Raw genomic sequence first — 25,113 nt, 5'->3', positions numbered from 1 at the left:
GATGCGGTTCCAGTGGTAAATCTAATTAAAGGAACACGAAGGAAACCTGAGAGCAGTGAAGGAGAAACGCTAAACTCCTGAGAGATTACTGGAATCGGTGTGATCACAATCACACTTGTTTGTGTTTGACTGTGTGTGTGTGTTCTTTCACAGTGTCCAGAAGCTTGGTGAGTTTCTCCAGAGTGACGAAATTGGAGACGACAGCTGGAGAAACGGAGACATGTCTGTTTCCCTGGAGGCCAGTAAAAAACACCTGGGGGCGGTGAGTATTACTGATACAAGATCAATCAGCGAAACTGATAACTGAGCACACACAAAAGTCTCAGTCAGGCAAGATTTTTAAGGAAAACTACTTGTTTTTCACCATTTTCTGCAGCCTGGATAAAGTTTCTTAAAATTCGGTCATCGTTCTCATGGGTAATGATAACATTTGCATACAAATTTGACAATGCTAGAGGCTTAGGGTGACTAATACATACAGTCTGACATGTTTTTAAATAGTATCCAGTTTAGCAAAATGTATTACTTGAGGTGAAAACACCCAAATATAATATATAAAATATATAAGCACAGCTACAGTACATATGGTAACTGGAAGTTTAGCTCTGCTCTGGATAATTTTGGTGCTAACAATGAAAATAAGACCCAGATGGGGAAAAAAAGTTAATTTTCCTTTAATGTATTATTTAATTTCTGTATCCAAATTGTACAATATGGTTATGATTGGATTGTCTTCCCCTTCGTGTGTTCTCAATTGACGTCTGAAGCACATGCAGTTTTTTTCAGACTTCATGTTAAGTGACAACAGATTAATGAAGAGCTTCAAACAATAATAATAAAAAAAAAAAATCCAAACATTTATTCTGTATTTAAAACAAACGGTGTTAACAAAACGCGCTGTAGGTGCCAAGAAATCGCTTTCATGTGCCGAGTTTAACAGCCAGTGTTTCCATATGGTTGGATCAATGAGGTGTGCCAGATGACACGGCGCACACACATTCCTTCCATGTTACTCCAGGTGGACATTTGTCCTTTTCTATTTTAGTGACAGGTCCGTTTAACAGGGTGTTCAGGCTCGTTGTATAACTTCAGCCACGAATCCTGCTGGGACGAGATCCTCCGAGGAGTATTTAGACAGTGACGTGCCATCATAAGAGCTCATAAGAATGAATTTTGGGAAATAAGGAAAAGAAAATGCTCTCAGTATTATTTGAAATTTCTTGACAGAGGCTTATCTATGATTTGAGTTATAAAAACTTCAGACATAATGTTTATGGTCTAATATTTTTCCTCATCTATTGGGCAATAAATTATCTGTTATTTGTGGTCTAGTAAAAGAAAAAAAACATCTTTTAATCTTGCAACTCTCTGAACAATTGAAACACACTGATGTCAACCTAAAAGCCAACTGGATGTATCTACTCTGAATCAAAAAGCGTTCAACTGTCACCATATTTCACTTGGATCTGCTTGGCTCTAGGGATGGCAATGTCAGTTAGTCCATCACTTTTCTCCAGACTGAAATATCTCAAAGCTATTAGGCGGATTGCCATGACATTTTATACAGACATTCATGGTCCCCAGAGGATGAATCCCACTGACCTTGGTGATTTACTGACTTTCCCCCCTAGTAACCCATGAGGTCGACATTTGCGGTTCAGGGTGGAAGACCTTGACAACTATTAGATGGACTGACATGAAATATGCTACAGATATTCAAGGTCCCCAGAGGAAACATTTGAATGACTTTGGTGATCCTCTGACTTCTTCTCTTGTGGTGAAATATCTCAACATCAAATTAACTGGCAGCGGATTAGTGAATTATTAGCTTATTTCGACAACAACTCAGAACAAAACGAGACTTATCTTTGAACGAGAGTTGGTTAGACGCAATAACAAACAGACCGGATCAAGCAAAAGATAAAGAAAAATGTTTTATTTCTCTTAATGGTACTTTCCATAATGTTGTCAGACACTTATAATAACAATACGAGTCTGTCAGTGGCGCTATCGCCCAGTCGGATTACATCACAGCCCGTTTCGCTGCAGCGCTCTTGCTCAATAGTGGACCAATTTCAAAAAATGGTGTCCCCATTAGTCAGTTAGACACAAAAAGATGGGAAAACTGGGTCCAAGTTGAAAAATGTCAAAGTTTCCCTTTAATACTGTAGCACTTTGAGTTTCAATGTGAATGAAAAGTGCAGTAAAATTAAATGTGTTATCTTGTTGAGGACGTTTCACAGTATTAACCCTTTCATGCATAGCGGTCACTACAGTGGACAGCTATTCAAAAGCCGTTTTCTTATATGTGCATGGGGTTTTAATGGTATAGTTGCACATCAGCCGACACATCAGACTCTAGTGTGTCATCTCATACACTGCCATCCATTCGCCAGCCTTTGTAAGTGCAACACAAATTTCTCAAAACCAAGATGGCCGCCTGCCGGCCGGAAATGCTCAACTGCTCAGGAACATCTTGCCAATCCTTCTATAGTAATAGACTCTTGCAGGTAAATCAAATTTTGTAACATCAAGTAACAACTGAGGAGTAATACAATTGTTAAAATTTCCAAGTATTGATTTTATGTTGGGAGAAAATGACAATTAATCGTCTGTCCACTAAGTTGGACAAACTCTTTGCAAAAGGTGTGTTTAAAAAAAAAAAGAATCAATATGAGCTTAGAGTTTGATATAAAGTGACATGTAGAATTGTTCCTTTACTCAGATCTCATGTCAAGTTATTTCCACAGTACTAATCATCAAGTTAATTTCACTGTGGGGGTGGTGGTGGTGGGGGGGGGGGGGGTTATAGAGCATCACCACCCAGTAAACTGCAGCCCAGACTTTAATCTTGTGGCTGTCTGAGGTTTCAGGCAACCGAGTCACATGGTGACTATTATGTTGCAGTGGGATTATCACAATTTGTGTCTAAAATGGACAGTCAGGCCACAGGGCAGAGTGATTCATGAGTCTCTGTAGTTAGAAGTTAAATGGTTTTTTTAAATAGGAGACACAATGTTACAACACTGCAAAACTGATTTTTAAAAGTATTTTTTTTAAACATGCATCAGGCAGTAACTGAATCCAACAGTGTTCTTGTTTTCTGTCTCTGTTTTCTGTCGTCACTTTCATTATTTGATTATTTCTACTTAATGTGAAATCCCCATTTGCAGCCATTCTGTAGCAGCTGCATTATGAAGCCATTATATTGTGGTAATTACAAGATTCTCATTTTTTAAAAACAAATTGTAGCAGGGTAAGTGGGTGTTAAGTGACACTGCTTTGTTTTTATTGCACTCAACTTCCCAGAACATTGTTTGTTAATTATTTGTGTCGTTATTAGCATGAATTCTCTGTAAGTCTGTGCAGCGATCGATGCTTCTGCCAATTACCCAATCTGTGCATTTATCCCAAACCAAAGCTAAACTTCTGTATGTAACTTGGTGTTAAAAACAGAGAAGACTAGCTTTCATGAGCAAGATATATTATTGAATCACTATTGTGTTTAATAAACTGTATTTTTGAGTTATATCATATCAATATTAATGGTCTCCAGAGGAGATGGTCTCCTGTGAGATGAAAATGTTCCTTACCAGCACTTTGGTAATTGAGAAGGTATCTTGAAAAGTGATACACAGATTTTAATCAAATTTGTTAGACATTTGTAGTCCTTATTAGTTCCTAATTTATTCATTTTTATTAAATCTTTATTTAATCAGAGAGTCTCACTGAGATTAGAGACCTGAGAACAATGAAACATGAACAACACAACCACACAAGAATTAATTAGAACAGTGACGAGAGTTATAAAAACATTAAATAACAAAACTTTAAAATCTCCAAGAGGAATGAAAGACGAAGACGTTTGAGGGCAGGTTGAAGTTCATGTCATTTGAAAGGTGCGTAGTACCTGAAACCAGTTCTGCCAACATAAGTTACTGGATTGTGTAGATTGAAATGAGAGAAGAGATGTGAACTTTATAGATGAATATCATGAGATGGTTATTTCTTCTTGTCCGTAAGAAAGTTCACTACAAAGAACAATGAATACCAAACATGTCATGATAATAAAGTGTGATGCACTATGATGAACAGGGGTTAACTGCTGGAGGGATGACGGGGCAGTGTGAACGTCTTCATCCAGATGTTTCCTCTACAGTAGTTTCACTTTCAGGCCAGTTTTTTTCACTTGCACATAAGAAATGACGGAGGATGAATGCTTTATAATTTGATTGACTCTATAGCCATTACAGCTGGTTAGACTTTAACAAAAGCACAATCATCAACATGTTCATATTATTGAAGACAACAACAAAGATACAGCGATTCTTCTCGGTTATCCAAGTCATATTATATAAAAGTGTTAAGTCAAATGCAGTTGTTTTGCCTCATAAACTGAGCGCCTCTAGATATTCTTGGTGATATTGGTGCAAATATCTGTTTAACAGTTCACAGTGCAAACTAAAGCCGGTGATACAAAGACAACAGGACTTCACATGAAGTACAAAGACGCTGATGTATAGTGTGTGTTTGTGTTGCTGGGGACTGGATAGATGGTCAGATAGAGGGATAGCAGGATAATGTGGTAGAAGTGGTATTAAAGCCTTTGGGGCAACATCCTCTGAGCTGAGATCCGGGGGAGCCCTTCATGTCTTCTTCTCCCCAAGGAACAAAGCGGATGGAGGAAAGCCTAAGTTTATTAGTTAATGCTAACTTTAAATCTCTCCCTTTCACTCCCCTCTCTCTATTGTCCCTTCAATACACCCCCCCCAAGACGAAAGCCATCAACAGGAAGCAGCCCATGCGCTACCAGATGGACAACTACGAGCAGCCGACCAGGCGACAGATGAGACCCACAGAGACGGAGGATGTGGCTGTAAAGGTCAGGGTCAAATTCACATTTTTTGGGGGGGACGTTTAAAGCAGGGTAAGGTTAGCAAAACAGTATGAAGTCTCAAAGGACAGAACTGCCAATGTCCAGTGTTAAAGGTCCAGAAGATATATGTTTTTAGACTAAATATAGAGCGTAGTGACATATCAATTATAGGGCTTGTGTCATACTGGAGAACTGTCAATGAACTTGGCTGGTTTTGGCAGGACTGACTGTAGTCTCGGAGCAATGCAGAGGTCGTACATAATGAAGGACTTTACGATAGAAAATCATGTCCCTTCATGGAGGGTGCAATGTGTGAAATGTCATGAAAATAAAAACATTAATTATATTATTAAAATAAATCAGGCTAGTTCTTGCAGAGTAAAATTTATAAAATAATTATAAACTTAAATGAAACAATTATGGAACTTGAACTTGACTAGTTTGACTTGACTTGTTTTCACTCTCAGAGATGTTCACGCCTTGTCCTTTCTTCATCCAGACACACAGGAGATGTGATCATATACAGCGAAACAAAAGGTTAAACACTAATTTAACATGTCACAATTAAATCCCCCAGTGCTCCTTTCAGTACTGTGGATAGCGCCACTCGGCCAATGTGCCAATACACTTTATGTCATTCTTGCAAGTCGCTGTTTAATTAATCTGTATGAGCAGCGTGCAGCAAACTTTGAACAGAAAATAATCACAACATGCAATAGACCAACGTGCTGTCATCATAAAAGTAAATAAGCTACAGTATAGTATATAGACTAAGAAAACAGTCTGCTTTGATGACGGACTTCTGTCTTGTTTTTCTGTTTTCCTGCTGAGGGGTCATCTGCGGTGTTTCGTCCCTCTTTTACCCACATCAATCTGAGCAGGGAATTAGGAAACCCCTGGTCAATTAAGTCAAGTCAATTTTATCTTTATAGGTCCAAATCACAACAGAAGTTTATCTCAGGGCACTAGAGCGGATCTAGACCGCACTCTTTAATTTACAGAGACCCAACATTCCCCCCAGTGAAGAATAACTCCCCTTTAATGGGAAGAAACTTCAAGCAGAACCGGGCTCCAGGTGGAAGACTGGTTGAGTTTAGAGAGAAAGAAGAAGAGAGAGGGGGAGAAAAGGACAAAGAAGCACAGCAACAACAATAATAACAGTAACAACAATAATAATAATAGGAATATGACTAATAATAATACTAGTAATAGCTGTGGTCACCTGTTAGACGAGAAAGCACAAAACTCCGGGGAAGAAGTCAAGTTAGTAACATGCTTTACTAACTCGGCATCTTCCAAGTTATAGGCCATGTGATGACACAGTAAATCACATCTAGGCTGCGTGATTTAAAGCCTGGATGTGGTGTCGTCCCTAGCGACGCTATTGAGTGCTGAGGGTAAAAGTCCATTTCTGATTTTAAAGTTGTTTGACTGTTCTCACATTGCAGCACTTTTTTAAATAGCCTATTTTTATTTTAGATATTTCATGCGGTGAAGCAGCATAAATCACTATGAGGGGGATGAATTTTTGTCTCCATCAGGGATAAAAATAATTCAGCAGAGGCAGCGATATCTCCCTTCCAGCGAATCACACCCTGCCTTTATGACATGATGCTGCTGTTTTGTCAACATTTTTGGAAAGCAAATCAGGTGGTTGTCGATGTCAGAGGCAGCCGATTGGTCTCCATGAAGACTTTAGAAGGAGAAGCAGCTTGTAAAGGAGGTCAGAAGAAGGTTGTCGTCTCGTGGTCAGACTAATCGAGGTCCAACTGAGACGCTGAGCAAGGTGGTTAAAGTCAGCGATGAACTCAGCTTTCCAGACTCCTGCTTGGCACTTTTACAGTCGTCTATTAGTGATGAAGTCTAATGAGGCCTTTGAGGATAGATAAGTTTAGGTACAGAGGTGCAGGGTTGCCATTTTCATGGACATGGCGAGAGGGGAAATGAACAGAAATAGATAATTGTGAAGAAGAAGAAGAAAATATTACAAGAAACTAAAACTAAGATAGCTACATTTATGCAGTGAAGTCCTTTAAAAAAAACACAGATTTTCACTTGGATTTCTGTATTTTTATGCCTCCGTGCCGACGACAGCCGAAGCCGGAGGTATTATGTTTTCAGGTTGTCCGTCAGTCCGTCGTACTCTCATGAACGCGATATCTCAGGAACGCCATGAGGGAATTTCTTCAAATATCCACTTGGTTTCAAGGATAAACTGTTTTTGGTGGTCAACGGTCACTGTGACCTCACAAAACATGTTTTTGGCCATAACTCAAGAATTCATCCGCTAATTTTGACAAAGTGTCACATAAATGTCTAAGAGGATAAAATGATGACATTTTATATCCAAAAGGTCAAAGGTCAACTTCACTGTGACATCATAACGTTCTGCAAAAACACTTTTCTGGCCTTTATTCAACGCTATAACTCAGGAACAGAAGAGGATATTGTGACCATGTCTCACATTGGATCAGATACTATATTGGTGACACTAATCCAGCTTGAAACTGTGATTTATTGTTTAGATCTTCTGTGCTGTCGGGTTGAAGATGTGTGTGAATCATCCACATTTTATAATTTGTAGCTTCTTTGCAGCAGCGTCCATATCTGAAGCATCGTCTGTTGTCATGGCTACAACTTTGTGTTCAATCAGAATCAACTTTATTGGCCAAACATGTGAACACATACAAGAAAAATACACTTAATACCCTTTTATTAAATTCTATCAAAGTCTTCACTACAAAAACAGACATAGATGTAAACTGAGACGATATTTCTAGTTTCACCCGATTTACTGACAAATTTTTATTATTCAAAATAAACAAATTTATTTTTTTATGTCTTTTTTGAAAAGTAAAAGCCAAAAATAATGATCTCTGTATGTAAATTCAGTTTTCACCAGCAGTTAACACCTAGATTGTGGACAGTATAATCAAAATATGCAGCTTAATCAGTAACATTGGCGACTACAGTCGTATTACAAAGTGAATCTGTACTGATATATCACTGCAGCTCATTTATTTTGCTCGTATTTATTTTAAAACGACTTGTTACATCAAGTGTTTCATTCATTAACATTCAGACACATGAGAGCTTCTCCTTAATACCAAGATTTATTGAACTCTATCAACAGCTGTTTCATATCTTCACTGTTTGTACATTCATGGCTCTTTTGTAGCTGCATGGAATCATACATGCAACTTGTGTTTGTTTGTTTGTGTGTGTGCATGTGTGTGTGTGTGTGTGTGTGTGTGTGTGTGTGTGTGTGTGTGTGTGTGTGTGTGTGTGTGTGTGTGTGTGTACTCTCTCCCTTCTCAGGAAGTGTAGGATTCACACGAGAATTCGTTGCCCCTTAAAGGGCCTTATGAATGAGTCCAACATTTTCTCAGCCCCTCTGTGAAGGCTGCTCTTCCTGTCTCATCCCTGCGGAGTGAAACTACCGACCAGACAGCGGTCCGCTAATTAAAAAGAGAGAGAGAGAGAAGATAGAGGCTTCTTCATACTATAGAAGGTCTTCATTGACCTGTCAGTGTAGGATTTTATCAGTTAACCAATTAAAGCATTTAATAAAACACTTTTCTTATGAATTATATGGGCAAAAGCATGTCATTCCAAAATCGTGGGCATTAACTTGCCTCCTCTACTCTTTTCTCGAAGGCATCCTGCAAGATTTTGTGACCTGGTTGCAGATATTTACTCCCGTTAAGCCGCAACAGCATTACCGAAGTCAACCACTAATGTTTTGATCATTCATTTATGGAGCTGGCTTTGTTTACATTGTCACGTTGACACTGGAACTGTTGCTACAAATTTGGAAGCACATCTGTTGTCTAAAATATCATTGTGTGCTGTAGCATTAAAGGCACCAATATACTCAATCAGAACTACTTGTCAGCTTCTGAAATCCCCCCTCCCCACCCCAGTTTTTTCTCTAGCTCTGCTTTTTTTATTTGTTGCGCAACTATTTCTGCCGCTTTTCATGTGTATGACTCAGTATAGCACCATGTATGTCTTCCAGGAGTACAGGAAATGTGCACTGTTATCTCCATATTTGAACAATTATTGTTCATTTTCTCTCTCAACAATGCCTAACTTTTCACTCTCCCTCTGAGTGTTGCCATTCGTAACGGCTATAAACACTTTTGCCGACACAGTTGGACAGCGTGTTATGGGAACTAGTTTAGCTTTTCTAATATTCTGTGATCCACACCAGGAAAAATAACCCAAGACCAATATGGACGGGGGTGACTACATACTTTTGACAATTATGTGCAGGTTTTTGCAATGGTCCAACACTTTTGTTTAAGACCAAACCCTTGGAAAAATAATGACATTCCCATCAGCCTCAGCTATACTTCCTGTTCCATGCTAATTATCAAATGTTAGCATGCTAACACACTTAGATAACGAACATTATACCTTCTAACCATCAGTCTGCAAGCAGGGCCACTGTGAGGACGTCGTCGTGCTAGTTAGCTTAAAGCATTTGCATTTAATGGCTGTCAACTGCATTTTGGTAGTTTTGTTTGTATTAGTGATGAAAATATTGTAGCCTACTAATCAAGTGAATTGCTGAGATGTGGGAACACAACAACAGTCACAGTGTTGTAAAGAAACCAACAGTTTAGCCAGATTATCTAAAATATGTGATGATGTTATCGAATCATTGAAATGTTGGTGATTAACCTCATTGCACAAAAAAATTGTCTGCACACAACTACAGTAAGTACGGTAGTTTAACCCGGAGGTCTGTTTGTATATCCTGATGGATGTTTACAACATCCAAAGAGGGTTGAATTGAGGGCAACTGGACTTGGTTTTAGATGCAGTCATACGAGGGGCTTGTTGGGGAGTCCCAGGTATTTAACTTCTGCAGGGTGAATAAATGCACCAGTGGTGTCAAGTGTGAACGACAGTTGTTGGAGTTGTCACCAATGAGGCCAAATGTGAATTGTTGTTAAGTCTCTTGGGAAGGGATGAAAGGACAGCATCGTAGGTGGCGGTTAAGTGGTTTGTAACCATCATAAGTGGTTTGGATGAGACGCAAAACATCTTCAAGAATCTACAACCAAGTCCAGTTTCCCTCGATTGAACCATGACCCTGATGACTGAGAATCTTTACAGACAGTTTGAGTAATGTGTGTTCCCAACCTGTCCGGTCATCTGCCTGCTTGTGTTCATTATTCTCAGCAACGACTAGTGAAATGTTAATGTTATGGCCAAAACTAGGAAAGTAACTGGAATTATCCTTTAAAATGTGTGTCATTCCCCCTTTAATTAATATGAAGTTAATGTCTTTACTTTTCACAGCAGTAGTTTAAAAATATTTATATTTCATCTTTCATTTTCTGTGGTATTAAAAAGTAGTTTGTAGACACAAATGTTCAAGATCATTTCCTGCAGCGTTCTACATTTTGTATTAAATCATCTTTTTTCTTTTTTTTTTTTTTAAATTATACAGCAGTGACCCACATGTAACCCCACATTTCCTTATTTTAATAGAGTTTCACTCCCTCTCTTACATGTCTCCTCTCTGCTTCCGTTCTCTTTCCCTCCCCTTTTTGTCTTTTAGATAATATCTGACTTTGCTTTCCCTTTCTGTACCTCATCCTGCTTTTGACATGCTTCAGTTTTCTCTCAGTAGCCAAAACATTAATCTGATTTCCTGGTTTGTTTTCCTGATGAGTTTATTTAAGTATTATTGGAGAGGTGTAAGAGTTACATGTCATATTGATACAGTGATGCTCATAACTGTGCTTTAACTTTACATTTTCTGATGTTCCTGTAACATTTGATGAGATACTTGACTAATTTTAACCTTACATCATCTCCTTCCCAAATGTCTAAACCACCAAAGGATTGAAATGAGTTTTTAGATCATCTTATTATAAAGAAAGAAATATGCTTTTATCTCCAAGATGCCTTTTGGGAGCTGTGTCATGGAGGAGAAGGGAACTGTGGAAGAAGGACTTGGGGGGATTGTTGGATAAAATAAACATAAAATAAACAAATGCTGTAAATGCAACAGATGGGAGTAATGTAAACAGAGTCCTAGTGGGAAGCAGCAGGCTGATAGATCAGGAAACAGGGATTAGATACGAAGGCCGGTTACACACTTCTCTGCTGTTGGATAATTATCTCTCTTCCTGGGACGTTTAGACTCACTGTAACTCACATGTGGACAATTTATAGTGCACAGCAAGCAAAGCTGGAACTTCTTACTGAAAATTTACACCCTCAAATGGAAGTTGAGGAAGAGAAAAGCTGGTTAACATGCTTGGTTTTGCAGGTAGCAGGTCAGTTATTCCATACGAGCTGTGTCATTCTGGCCTCTCGAGTCAGTAGACAGAGTCAATTATTTGATGCAGCTTGTGTGGTTTTGAAGCTACTGTTCGGAATCGGTTATCAACGCTATTAGCTTAGCTGCCTCTGTGACACAGGTGACAGCTATGTTTTGGTTAAGTAGAGGCGTTATTATTCAGCAGACATTCGTCACACCATCTGACAAGCTTCATAAACCAAACTGAGGGAGTGTATCTGTTGTGCAAAAACAACGTTAAGTAAATCAAAAGGTGCCGTTTTTATTTATTGCAATTATTATTTAATTATCGGCAGGTTTAAAGGGTTTCTGTAGGTGTAGTCAAGTAGGAAGTATCATCACATCAGAATTGAATAAAATGGCCCATATGCCATATTTGAAAAATAAACAAATAGATAGATACCTTGTTCCCCTGCTCATAAAAACAGACATGAGCGCTGATCAGATCTTTGCAGCCTCAGAAAGAAAATAAATGAACGACAGCAGCTGCAGATCTTGTGTAATGACATTTTGTTTGTCAGCGTTCGCTGACATGAACTCTCCGGAGATATGCGTCACAGGACGACTTTTGGTTTAGAGTCCCACATACCATGAGCACAGTATGTGTTCCTGCTTGTGCAATGTGCAATGCAGTTATCTCTCAGCAGTGTCCACTGCAATGAACTCACAATTAGGGTTTCTTAAACTCTGGGTCAGGAAATCAAATGGGGTCACATGCGTTACTCTGGTAGGTCCACACATGACAAGAAAACAGCACGTAGTCGTGTGTTACATAAGTGTGTTTTTTACTGCACGGCGAAGACAGAATGAATCTTTTTTTTTAATAATCTGTTATAAAACTTAATTTTTTATAGGTTTAATTTTGTGGGAAAAAAAACAAGCTGCTAACTTTGCCTTTTGTACTGATTTTTTTCTTTTCTGTGTTTCTGTTCAGGTGAGCAATGGATTCTTCACCTGGGGAAGCAACCTGTCGACGCTGTCTGACATCAACATCCGCATCCCCACAGGTACGGTGGGCATAATTTGTCCAGTGTTTTTGAATGCAGGTATCGGTGTCTTGTCTTTCTAGCTTCAACGATAAAAACAAGCATATGAGCAAATCAGACTTGTTGAAGACAATTAAAACACCATTGTCCCACACATGATCCTCTTTGAATCCAACAATTAGCGTTAAAATACAAACAAAAATTAAAAATGAAGAGGCAGATAACAGAAAGAGAAACAAAACTACACTATGACAAAAAAGATCAAGTTTAAGGTTGTAGAATGAGAGAAACTCAATCAAAATACACAATCAAAATACTATCTTATGTAGAATAACGTCATTTCATTGCATTATAGTAGTAAACTTAATTAGTGATGAATAAGTGATCAGTTTTCAATCAGACACATTATTGTTTACTGAGACAACCATGTATTGTATCATCTTTTCTCTTCTGAAAGAGAGAAAGTTTGTTTCACTGATCCACCATCTCCTCTCTGTATGGTATAAAATCCAAACTTTTGCCAAAATTGACAATAAAATATTTAAAAAATTCCCCTATTTTTAATGACAATTTCCTTAAAATAAAGACTAATAATAGGACAGAGGGTGAACGACTCTGCAACAACCTCCCTGAGGAGATCAGACTGACGAGCTCCTCTTTTAAATCCAGCTTTAAACCATCTTTTTATAAGTGAGCTTTGACATGGCTTGTGGTCTGAATTCACTTTCATCTTTTAAGTCACTTCTTAAAACCTATTTTATTAATTATTGATCATTTTAATTATTTTATATTGTGTTATTTCACTTATTTTACTCTTTGTCATATGTAGCTCCTTTTGCTTCTATATTTCCTTCCCAATGTTGTATAACTTTTAAACTGTTTTTAAATTGTTTGTACCATTGTTTGTCTACCATTTTTATTTAGTCTTGCAAAACACTTTGTACACCGAGATACTTGAACTCCTCTTGTTCACGAGTGAGCGTGATGTTGACGGGTTGGATCAGTGGTGAAGAAAGAGCTGAGCCAGAAGGCGAAGCTCTCAATTTACCAGTCGGTATCTACATCCCAACCTTCACCTATAGTTACAAGCTTTGGGTAGTGACTGAAAGAATAAGATCATGGATAGAAGCAGCCGAAATAAGTTTCCTCCAGAGAGTGTTGGCTCAGCCTTAGAGAGGAGTTCGGACATCCGGGGGAGGGGGGTTCAGAGTAGAGTCGTTGCTCCTTCGCATCGAGAGGAGCCAACTGAGATGGTTTGGGCACCTGGTTAGGTTGCCTTCTGGACGCCTCCCTTTGGAGGTGTTCCAGGCAACTGGTAGGAGACCCCGAGGCAGACCCAGAACATGCTGGAGGGACTACATATCTCTACTGGCCTGGGAACGCCTTGGGTCCCTGCAGGAGGAACTGGAAGGCATGGCCGGGGTGAAGGATGTCTGGGTTTCCTTACTCTGATGCCACCGTGACCTGGTCCCAGAAAATGGATGGATGGATGGATGGAAGCATATTGTAAATAGAGCCAAAATGATGTACAGTATTTTTCAGACATTGTAGGTCTTCAGGGGCTACAGCAATTCAGAGACCTCCAAACCAAATTTACCCTCCCAGGCGCCTCCTTCTTCTATCTACAGTTACGCTCAGCAATGAAAGGACATGGCACACCTTCAGATTGTCAACCTTTTAGCTAAAACTGAAGCTAAATCCAAAGGTGTAGTCTCTAGGATGTACAATATCCTGGTCAAAGCCTCCTACAAGGCCCCTCCCTTTAGATACACTGCGGAGGAAGGATGACGCGTCATCCCAATTCCTAAACTGGAAAGTCATAAGGACCAACATATCCTTGACATCAAGAAACCCAAACCACCAGATGATGCACTATAAACTTATCCGCAGGGCTTATCTCTCTCCCTTAAGGCTCTGCCAGATGAAAACCAGAGCAGACCCCTACTGTTCTTTTCGTACCGATGACACCATTGGCACATTTATTCACATGGCTTGGGACTGCCCAGAGGTCAAAGGCTTTTGGGAAAATGTTTCTCTCTGTTCTCTCCGCTCCGTTGTATCACAAGAGACATTACTCCTCGGTGATACCTCAGCACTGGAGTCAAACATACAGAGCCGCCGGAAACCTCCGCATTCGTCATCAATAAGAGAATGACTGTTCTCGTAGAGAAAGGAATAAAAATCCCAAAGCATTACTTGCCGGGCAGAGTTGCTGGAAAGAATCAAGCACTTCCTTGAAACTGCATGAATTACTGGAAGTTGTTTTGGATTGTTGCAGCATTTCTGTTTGTTGTATGGAAGTTGCTTGAATATGGACAAATGCATGTCAACATTGCCTATGATGTATCCACATGCATAAACAGTATGTATATCTGTGATACAGTGATATTTATAGATGTTTCCCTCAAATTTAAACCTCTTGCTTTTTTGGATGAGGTCTAGGGAATGGCTGCAATATTCGTTTTTAAAACATTTTTTTTAGTAGTTTCCTTTGTTTTGTGTTGTTTTCTTTGCTTGTTTATAGGTGGAGCTGTGGGGGGGCTCTCTGTATACTGTCGCCTTGTACTAGTTTGCATCTGTTTCATCTCTCCAGATCTTTATTTATACAATAAATAATTGATAACTAAAAAAATCCCCCAACTTTTTCTCTTCTGATGTTAAAAGTAGAAATCTTCTATATGAGCACTACAGGGTGTCTTATGGGACAGGAAGTCCAGTAAAAATAATCTTTTTATTATCTTGATTGGAAGTCTACTATTGTTAACGGATTCTTGATGAAAGAGTGGTCAAGTTGTGCTCAGTATTTTGAAAACTAAACTACAAGTTCTTTAGTCAATAACCTGAAAAGTGCAGTTCATTCTCACGCTGTGAGATTGCCGTTAAAATGTGAATGAAACATGTCGACGTGCTGCAAGAGTATTACAGCAGTGCTGCGGCGATGTCACTGAAATACCAAGTGTCAGGAGACTAAGTCATGTTCGGGAAGCTGCCAACAAATGGACCGTGTTTGCATCTTTCCCCTGGGGAAGTGACTTGCTTGCTATCCCAGTCATGCTACTACTAAGACAAACTGGATTTGTTGTTCTGCCAACTGCTGGTGTAACGTTATTTAAAGTAACTGAAAAGAGTGTCTGGGTCTTTGTATGAGTCTGTGTTAGACGTTTTGCAGAGTTTAGTTCAGAGTAACTAAGTTAGACATGGAGTAGGTTCAGGTTCAGGGTTGACTTTTGGCATGTAGGGTTGGTGGTTACATTTAGGGGATACATTATGAGGATTTGTATTTGTGTATTTGCAGGTTTTAAGAGTCTATATTAAGGCTCTGTTTGAGCTTAACTTGAGTATGTGTTGAAGTTTTTTCACCTCATCTGTCAGACAGATTAGTGATGGTTGTGTTGTTGTAGGGTATCATTTCTGACCTGTGACCCCACTTTTAGGTCTCAAAATTCTCATGACCCCAGTGTGCATTTGTCAAGTTGTCAGTGTGACATTCCCGTGTATTTGAAAGCATGTATGCAGTATTTACAAATGCTGATACATTCTATTAAGTTTTTCAATTAAGACTCCAAATTTTAAAGGTTCTCATATTTCGGATTGAATTTCAGGTCCAACATGTATGGATTTATTTGAGAAGCTGACATTTCGAGTGAAGAACTAGTAAAGTAGTGAAATCTAGTAGGGATGTGCAGAGATCCCAGTATTTGTATTTGCATCTGTATTTGTTGAGGCAGCAAAATTATTTGTATCTGTATTTGTATTTGAATAAAAGTGGAAAGAGGCTTAAAAATCCTGTTTTTGTTTTAATTACACTTTTAATTTTAGAAAATTATTATGATTACTTATTTATACACCCATAACAGAACTTCAAAGGTGATTATTGCTTTTCACTTTTCATTTATTGCCTAGTTTTTACAACCTAACTTTGTGGAAAGGAGAAGGGGAACAACAGCTCATGGAGAGTCTTTAAGAGCACTTTACTTGTTTACATGTCAGTAGCTCAACTTTATCTCTGGGGAACACCCCCAACAAATAATTTTTAAAATATTTGTATGAAACAAATATTCGTATAAAACCCACTATTTGTGCTTTGCTGAATAATGTATTTGTATTCGGGCACACCCCTAAAATCTAGTTTGTCACATGGTTTGTTAATGTAGCATCCGGCGCCAGCGGAAGTCTCCCGAGGGAGGGGTTTCCAAGAGCTGGCCAATCAGAACAGAGTGGGCTCATCAGGAGGCGGGGTCTTAAAGAGACAGGAGCTAAAACTGCCTGTTTCAGACAGAGGCTGAACTGAGGGACTGCATAAAGGACCAGTATAAGATAAATAAGGAGTTTTTTTGAACTGTAAATCATGCAAAGATATTCTAGTAGAGCCCCAGAATAAAAATATAGACCTGGACATGTCCCCTTTAATATACTGTATCAGTCTTAGATATCTACGACCCCATCTCCCAACCCCAAAGTTGAGAAACCCAGTTTACAGTCTAATCCAATTTTTTTCATTATATTAGACGTGGACAACACTGACATGATCCAATCTCAACCTTTTCTGTCTGCTCAGGTCAGCTGACAATGATCGTGGGCCAGGTGGGTTGTGGGAAATCTTCCCTGCTACTGGCCATGCTGGGCGAGATGCAGACCATCGATGGAAGAGTCCACTGGAGCGAGTAAGACAACACTGTACAGAACACAAAACATATAACATGTCAATTATGTTTTTTTTTTTTTATTCAATTGTGTTTTGTGCAGTTATTTGTTTAGATATTGTTTATATTAAAAAATGCACATGGAGTTTAAAAAATATATATGTTTTTACGATCATGGAGGCAGGCACAGCTGTTTAACGGCAGGGTCGTGGCCCTCGTGGGCCCTCTGTGACGCTGATGCTGCTCAGGATCCATCCATCCATCCCTTTGTGAGCCTGTTGATGGTACTGGAGTGAAAGAAAAAGAAACAAACAAATAGAAATGGCAGATTAACATCCTAAACAAAAGTCCTTCATCCATGTCGATTTCAAAGCTTTTCCAGAAACAATCCATCTTATAAACGGCTCTGTGCCTTTTCATGTCGGTAGCCGTTCTAATGCTAATCACATCCATTAATAATGTAGGCTGAGACCTTTTATTTTTCCTGAATATGTGAGTGGAGTCATTACTTCTCATTACTAACAGTTTTCCGTTACGATATATGTGTTTTCAGTGATCTTTTCACGTCTTTCCCTTCTCTGTGTGCCACTTTTTCTCTTTTTCTTGCTTTCAAATGTCACAAGACACCTGCAGGTCCCTGTGAACTAAAATTTGTTTTTTAACCAACTAATTTTAAGTAAAAAAAATCTACTTGGATATTTTTACTTATTTCTGTTTTAGTTTGATGTTTACAAGGAAACACTTTACCACACACATCCAATGTTTGATTGTACACAGTATGATTTTTATATTTCTCTGTAATTTCTAAACTGTGGACAAATATTATAAACTGTATACATTATGATGTTAATATTATCTTGTTTATTCACAGAGTAAAAAGCTCGAGAAATACAGTCCGACAGGAACAAATTATCCGTCCATTAGCATCAAGTGTCCAGGAACAAATTTCAGTATGATTTAATTTTCTGCTCTGATGGTTATAACAGAATTAAATGACCGTTTGGGTTATTTAATCAATTCACTTCTGCACGGAAAAGGTTTTCATTTGTAAAATGAATGATAAAAAAAAAAAAAAATCAGTCATAGTCATATTTCATAGCTTTTGAAAGGGATGTGTTCTCACTCTGAATGTATCAATAAGACGTGAGGATATTGAGGCTTGACTGTTTCCATCGCAGTGGACGAGTTTACCTTCGTCTCACACAAAAGCACAAAATTACAGCTTGTTTAAGACACTGAGTTAAAAATTTGGAGAATAGTGAGCAATAATTAGAAGATATGACAAAAAAACTCACAATGTCTTCCGCTGATGGTAATTTAAGTCTGATGGATAACAATGAGACATCTAAATGACTGTCATTTCGACTGCTGCGGCTTTAGTTTGATTTGATTGGCGTTTATTTAGCATCCAATTGAGTCGTTATGCATTAAAATCTATATTGTTGAATTTGACTCGTCAGTAGGCATTTATTTACCTTTACACTCTATGACAAGCCAGTACTAATTGTTATTAGAAGTCAAAATGGGCTCTGTGCTTCCATTCACAGATATAAAATGTAAAAGTTTGGTGTCCTCATGGCTTAGGGGTCAGCAGGGGTCAGCAGGGGTCAGCAGTTTTTTCAGGATTTTCCATTGCGGGGCCGTTAACCGGTGCAGTGGAAAGGCAGGCTTATATATTTATTATTTCTTTTAATTCATTTAAGAATAAAATAGATTTATAACTCTGTTAAGGACTATCTGAGATGGGAAAATGGCATCAACACTCCATCTCTGTTAGATTTGTGTTTGTGAAGAACAAATCTGCTATAGTTGGACTTCACACCTCAAACTTTAACCTCTGGCAGGTTTATAAGACTTAATTTTCAGCATCATTAACTGTTCAAATAGCATGGAGCAACCATAGTTTTAATGCCTCTTCTCGTGTAGGGGCGGTATTAGATGTATATAATAGTTTTAATGTAAACTATGAAAGTCAAAACTCTCATCAGGGGGCCAAGTATGTTTTCTGCAGAGCCCACAGGCCGCTCTTTGACTACTGTTGTGGAAATTCTCATCGTTGCTAAAGAACCACACAGAGAAATAAAGAAAGCATTAAACATTGTTACAGTTGTAGACACTACAATCCATCACACCATCAGTTACAATTATACAAATGTCCAAACACAAAATAAAAGTACAATCATCTTGTATTTTTGGAGAGAGATCTGTGAACACAAACCAAACAGCTTTAAACATCTCCAGAAGGTCCCTAAATGGACACTTCCTCAAACTGTTACACCTTCTTATAAACAAGTAATGATCCCACAGAGACGTCATGGTCAATCAATTACTTCAAACAAACACATCCTTCAACTTTAGCTTGTCTGGGTACCTCATGATCCACACAGGTTATAAAACAGGAGGCTTAAGACAAAGATATCTCCAGCTGACCCCAGAGGTCAGCAAACAACCCTCAGATAGAAACAAGTTCACTAGTTCAACTAGGTGTAGGATTTCTTCACCAACATGTACATCAGAATGACATTACATCACATTCAGTTGAAAACATTTGTAACATATATACAAAAGATTTATAAAATGATAACCTATTATTTAATTTTCTCTCACACTAAAACTTGCTTAGGCGTTGAGATGTCCTTCTCAACATCTCGGTTTTGGGACCTTCGTCGCATCTTTTCTCTTCATCATATCACGTCGTCTCTCGTAATGGCGCTATCTAATATAAAGATAATGAAAGTACAGTAAAAGGTACAACTGTAAACATCATGGAGGACCCTCTTCTATAGTTACATGCAGGATGGAAGGACTTCTGTGATAGTTTCCACTGTATCTTGTCACGTTACATGAATAAAACATCGACGTCTTATGATAACAACGAAGCATCAAAACTGCTACTTTGCTGCCACTTTTGGTGGATTAAAACAATACAGCTGTTTCCCGTTAACGTCTCTTTAAAGAGAATTTTGCTCAATAGATTCCCATTTTTAATTAGTTAAGAAGCTAATAAGCAGATAGCATTATTTTCCAGTTTGTAGTTTTATATTTTAAACCTTTTTTTTTTGCCTGTAAGACTATTTGAAGGCCACGTAAGCCTCAAAATGTAGCTGAATGTTATTCTGAGGATTACAAACTTGTTATAGGTGATATAGAGTGAAGCGTTTTACAGTGTGACATCAAACTATAAGGCAAAGACACGTTGTAATCTTACGGAGCGTCTATCTACGCTGCTCTATCTGCAATTTACAGACTGAAGATGCAGATCATAAGAGAATAGCTGCACACTAACCTTTGCCTTGTGTGTGTGTGTATAAATGTGTATATATGGGTAAGTGCACATTTCTGTTTATGTAATTGCACATATACATGGATATGTGTGTGTTTGATTATGTGTGTGTGTGTGTGGTTTCTGTCTCTTTACCTCCTGCCTTCTTGCCACATCAGGCTGCCTGATTGTGAGCGGGTCCACGAGGGGAACTTCAGGTACTTTCTGTTCTCTGGTCCTTTCCTTTCTAAAACATAATCATTTACACACAGTATAAACATTGATTTTATTTTTAGCGACTTAGCAGATTTCTCTCATCCACAGTTTTTGATATCAAGTTTAACTAACGTAAACTCCTGTATTGCCAACAGTAAAATGCAGCAAAAAAAGGCCCTGAACAGATGGAAAGTGTCAGAAACTAACATCAACAGATTCACTTATTGTTCTCAGTGACTACTGGTGAAGGTTTGCACTCAATTTCAGAGCCTTAAAACACAGAAGAAGACGTACAAGATGATTTTGTTGCTACTCCTCCTGTGTTGACATGTCAAATAACCCCGTTTGCTTGGATCTCTAGAGACGCTCTCCATCTGTTGCGGGCTGCAATATTTATTCAAGACGTATCAACAGTCGTGAATACACCCAGAATCAGACCCAGAAGTCGAGCCAGTAAGTGATGAGAACATAAACACGTAGAGTACGTCATATTTAGTTCACCAGACACATATTATCCATACTAATACTATGAGCAAACACAATGTGGAGGGACAGGAGGCCTTTTGTAAACTATATTTCAGTAAACAATAGCATAACTAGGAAAGTGGCTCTCAATCATTTTGACTTATAACCCAAAGAAAATGAAGCACTGTCTACTTGTGACTCCTTGTCACAGGTTTTCCCATCAGTTCGGGCAAAATGATAAATTAAATAAATAAATTAAATTTTCCAGTGCAGGTTGTTTCATTTGAAGGGTTATTAGAGGACTTTAGTATTTCACAAGCAAAAAGTAGAGAAAATTAAGAAGCACATTAACATAATATATATTTTTTTGCTAGCATATGTCTTTAATCATCTCAGATTTATGTTGTAATCCCCCCGAGGGGTTTGACATTTACACTGGAAACCACTGACTTAGACAGATTCTGACCTTTTCATGACTGTATTCAAAAAGGTCAAAGGACCATTTCCTTTACCGGCTTGTGCGCAAACAACCTGAGGACTCTGTAGTACAGTAAACATATGTGTATATTATTTCAACAGTTAAATTATTATAGTTTTTCCACATGTAATACAGTCATTTGAATAAAACGAGTACACGTAACCTTTACTTCCTAAAAACTTTCACTTTTCAGCCACATTTATTCCACTGTCAGACGTCTTTTTACCTGCAAATCACCAAATTGATACATCGGCTTCCCATCAGGCTTAATTATAAGGCTCTTGTTTTTTACATATAGAGCCCTGCAAGATCAGGCACCTGTGTGCATCCTTATATCTCCAGCAGGTCACTGAGGTCTTCTGACCAGGGTTTACTGGTTGTCTCGCTCTCGACTTAAAACAAAAGGTGATCGTTCCTTTGAAGCTCCGACACTGTGAACGATCTTCCACTAGACGTATGATCTGCTGTCTCTCTGTAGACCTTTAAAAAGCAGCTCAAGACTCGGTTAGTGCTGTCGAGTGTTTGTAATTCTGTGTGTTTTTAATATCTCTTGTTGCATAAGTTTTATTGTTTGTGTTTTACTGTTTTATTTTTAACACTTTTACTTAAGTGAAGCACTTTGTGACCGTGCTCTGTAACTTTATTTACTTACTACGACCCTAAAGGTCATTAAAAGGCCATAGACTGTATAAAAATATGGACATGGTTACCATGACGTCACTCGTCGGTTTCTGAAGGGCAGTTTTGAAGCTCAAAGTGAGCCGCTCCGGCCGTTGCCATCTTGGCAGTGCATGACTCTGCCTAACTCCCAGCCAATCAAAAATGGGCAAAGAGGCGGGCCGAATGGCTGAAAAAAGCCACCTAGCGGCTGGCGGACCTGTCACTCAAAGCAGCCATGTCCTTCACTATGCATAACTTTACGGCTTAATAGAATTTAAACGGGTGAGTTATAAAAAAATTCACCCCCCGTACAGTTGTCATGAAAGGGGAAATTAGCTACAGAGACCAAAACCGTTTTTTGTACCAGGCTGTAAACATGTTTATTTCTGCTGTAAAGTTGGGCATTTTAACATGGGGGTCTATGGGGATTGACTCGCTTCTGGAGCCTCAAGTGGCCATTCAAGGAACTGCAGTTTTTGGCACTTCCGCATTGGCACAATTCATTTTTCAGCTCTGGAGGTTGCCACTTGGTAAACACCAGAGTTACACATTATATGTTTGCAAATTCAGCTAAAATCTACAGGTCTTACTTACATACTTTGTGCAGGGCCTCATTCTGTAAAAGTCCTTCTGAATATACTTAATCCTTGAACTCGGGGCATCATTATCACACACACACACACACACACCCTCGAGCGCATAAAATATTAGACCTCATTGTCAAAGAAGCCACAAAACCTAATTATCACAGACAGACAATGACTGCATCACTTACATGGCTCTTCTTTTCTGGGTGGGAAGGTTAATTTGATTAACAGTTGGCAGGCTAACATCATGTCTTCATTGTCTGAGGTTTGGCATGAAAACACGTCTGTCTCTTCTCTGTGTTATATCTTTCTCTTCCCCTTTTTCTCGTCTTCTTCTTTCTCTTTCTTTGTCCTTTTTCCGTCTTTTGTCGCATATTTTAACACTCTCTCACACACACACACACACAGATGCTGTATATATGCACACAGTTTATTGCTTTAGGCTTATTCTAACACACTGACTGGTGGCTTTGACAGTTGGTCAGAGACAGAGGAGTCTGACGAAGACATCAGGAGGTATAGGTTCTTCTTCATGTGTCCTGCTTCCTGTTTCGGATCTGATGTGAACCCCACCCCTCTCTCATTCATCTCTCTCCCTCTCCTACTCTCATCTGATTAACTTAACTTCATTTATCATCTTCATTTATCACAAGAAGAAAGTACTGTTTTATACTGCAGCCACTGTCCTTCATGAACACATACATAAACACCTTCAGGATTAATTGAAATTGTGCTGCATTAATACGTTTTTTCTACTCTTTCATATATTTTTTTGGTTAAATCACATCTTTAAGCTGCAAAGTTCAATCGTTAAATATACGAAGCAGTCGGAGCAGCTTGATGATCGCATCTGGATCTTGCAGAGTCTAGTCAAACTTCTGCCAGTCCTGCCAAAGTCCTGCTTCTGTTATGCCGCCGCCGCAGCAGCAGCAGCAGCCTCGTGTTCGTATGTGTGTGTTCAGAAACAACTGCATCGGCCCTTTAGAGCGTACTCTCTTCTGCTCATCCTGTCACTCTTTTTTTCTTCCATTAAGGTGATTGTTGGTTTTGTGCTATGGTATCTGGTCCTGCAGTGGTTTGTGCTTTAAATGCTGGGAGTCGTTGACTTAACTTGAAGATGCTATGCTGATATAGATCTTTTTTTTTTTTTTAAGATATATCCCTCTTGTAGCTTGAATCAGACTGTTATCAAATTCCCTCAAACTAAAACCATTTGTGCCCTTATATTTAGTGTCTTAAAATTAGGGATGCACGATATTGGATTTTTTGCAGATATCCAATATGCCGATATTTCCAACTCATTGTGGCCGATTGCCGATATATGCATATATTTTCTTCCAGATGGCTGGGGAGACTATTATGCATGCAAGCATAGATTGTACTAAGTATGATCAAGAAAGACAATATATGAAGGAAGAACTTAGGAAGACTGGAGTTCAGGAGCTCAGCATTAAAACTTTAATGAACCTGCCAAGTGAGTGGAGCAATAGAGTTTTCTTTGAGTTTATTAGACAGACAGGATTAATGTGCAGGATTTAATCTCTGGTCCACACTCTGGAGCAGAAGGTGGCGGTAATGCACCGAATTCGCTGGTTGCCAACCGCCGTTATAAACCAAAAAGAGGAAGTTTTTTTTTTTCCCCCAAACAGAGTGGTACATCCTGTCAACCAAGGTGTTTCCTATCTCTGCAGCAGAACATAGCAGGACTTTTTACCCTGATCAGCTGCGTCTTCCCACTTTAAGCTGAATAACAAACTGGGGCTCGGTGCTCCGGTTGGATCCACATGGAGAGCGGGGGCTAACGTTAGCTGAGAGGCTAGGGGAGCGTTAGCAGCAGCATGACCGGAGGGAAGCATAGCCAGCTAGCCACCGCTAGAAGAAGCAGCTGGTCTGACGGGCAGCTGAGTGAAGTGGAGCCTGCGGAGGAAGCACCGTGACCATCAGGGTGAAACAGTCCGTGGAGGGAAGCACAGTCAGGCGGCGGAGGAGAAGGCAACAAATCGGCCTCTCATAATCAGCAGAAAATGTTCATTTCGGCCGATGCCGATATTTCATTTTAGAGCTTATATCGGCCGATACCAATGACGTGCCGATAATATCGTATATCCCTACTTAAAATAGTTTGTTGTAAGCATTGTACCACTATTTATATTGTTTAAGGCATTAATAAATATTTGTAGCATCTAACGGAGGACTAAAGTATACCTTAATGCTGGTATTCTATATATACAGTATACAGCAGTCATATCAAACTGAGATAATACATTTTGTAGGTTTTATAAGAAAATAACCATCTCCTGTATATCAGAATTTTAGGAGTAATCAATGAAAAAGAGTTTATGCACTGAACTGTATGCTCCATATGCACATCCTTGTATTTCAGTATATTGTGTGTTTGTAATAATTTGCTCTAAAAAATACATTACTAAGTATAACATTTCTCATTGAAGTGATTGGGCAGTTAATTCCAGATTAATGGGAAACTCTTGAGAAAAGAATACAAGATAGCATAAAACTATGTAAAAATATTGTATAATACTTTCAGAAGGACAATCTTAAAAAGTGTCACTACTAGGTTATTTTGTTAATGTGATTTTAAATATACTCTGTTCTTGAGCGTT

At 38.8% G+C, this 25,113-nt stretch overlaps 1 protein-coding gene across 6 annotated transcripts in view; it reads left to right on the top strand.

Moving 5' to 3' along the window:
- abcc9 (ATP-binding cassette, sub-family C (CFTR/MRP), member 9) overlaps positions 1-25,113 on the top strand; it is an 80,522-nt gene that overhangs the window by 19,419 nt on the left and 35,990 nt on the right. For 4 of the 6 annotated variants that reach the window (XR_010925824.1, XR_010925823.1, XM_067582361.1 and 1 more), the window contains exons 15-19: positions 154-262; positions 4,775-4,882; positions 12,130-12,202; positions 16,740-16,845; positions 20,266-20,304. Coding sequence is in view for 3 of the 6 variants with exons in the window: in XM_067582361.1 (XP_067438462.1) it covers positions 154-262; positions 4,775-4,882; positions 12,130-12,202; positions 16,740-16,845; positions 20,266-20,304 (435 nt within the window). In the remaining 3 variants the exon portion in view is untranslated. The remainder of the gene's footprint in view (positions 1-153; positions 263-4,774; positions 4,883-12,129; positions 12,203-16,739; positions 16,846-20,265; positions 20,305-25,113) is intronic. The other 2 variants (XR_010925825.1, XM_067582362.1) reach the window with 1 other exon arrangement.

The sequence above is a fragment of the Thunnus thynnus genome, chromosome 23, assembly GCF_963924715.1.
Source record: "Thunnus thynnus chromosome 23, fThuThy2.1, whole genome shotgun sequence".
Lineage (NCBI taxonomy): Eukaryota > Metazoa > Chordata > Actinopteri > Scombriformes > Scombridae > Thunnus > Thunnus thynnus.
This window is presented reverse-complemented; position numbering and strand designations above follow the sequence as displayed.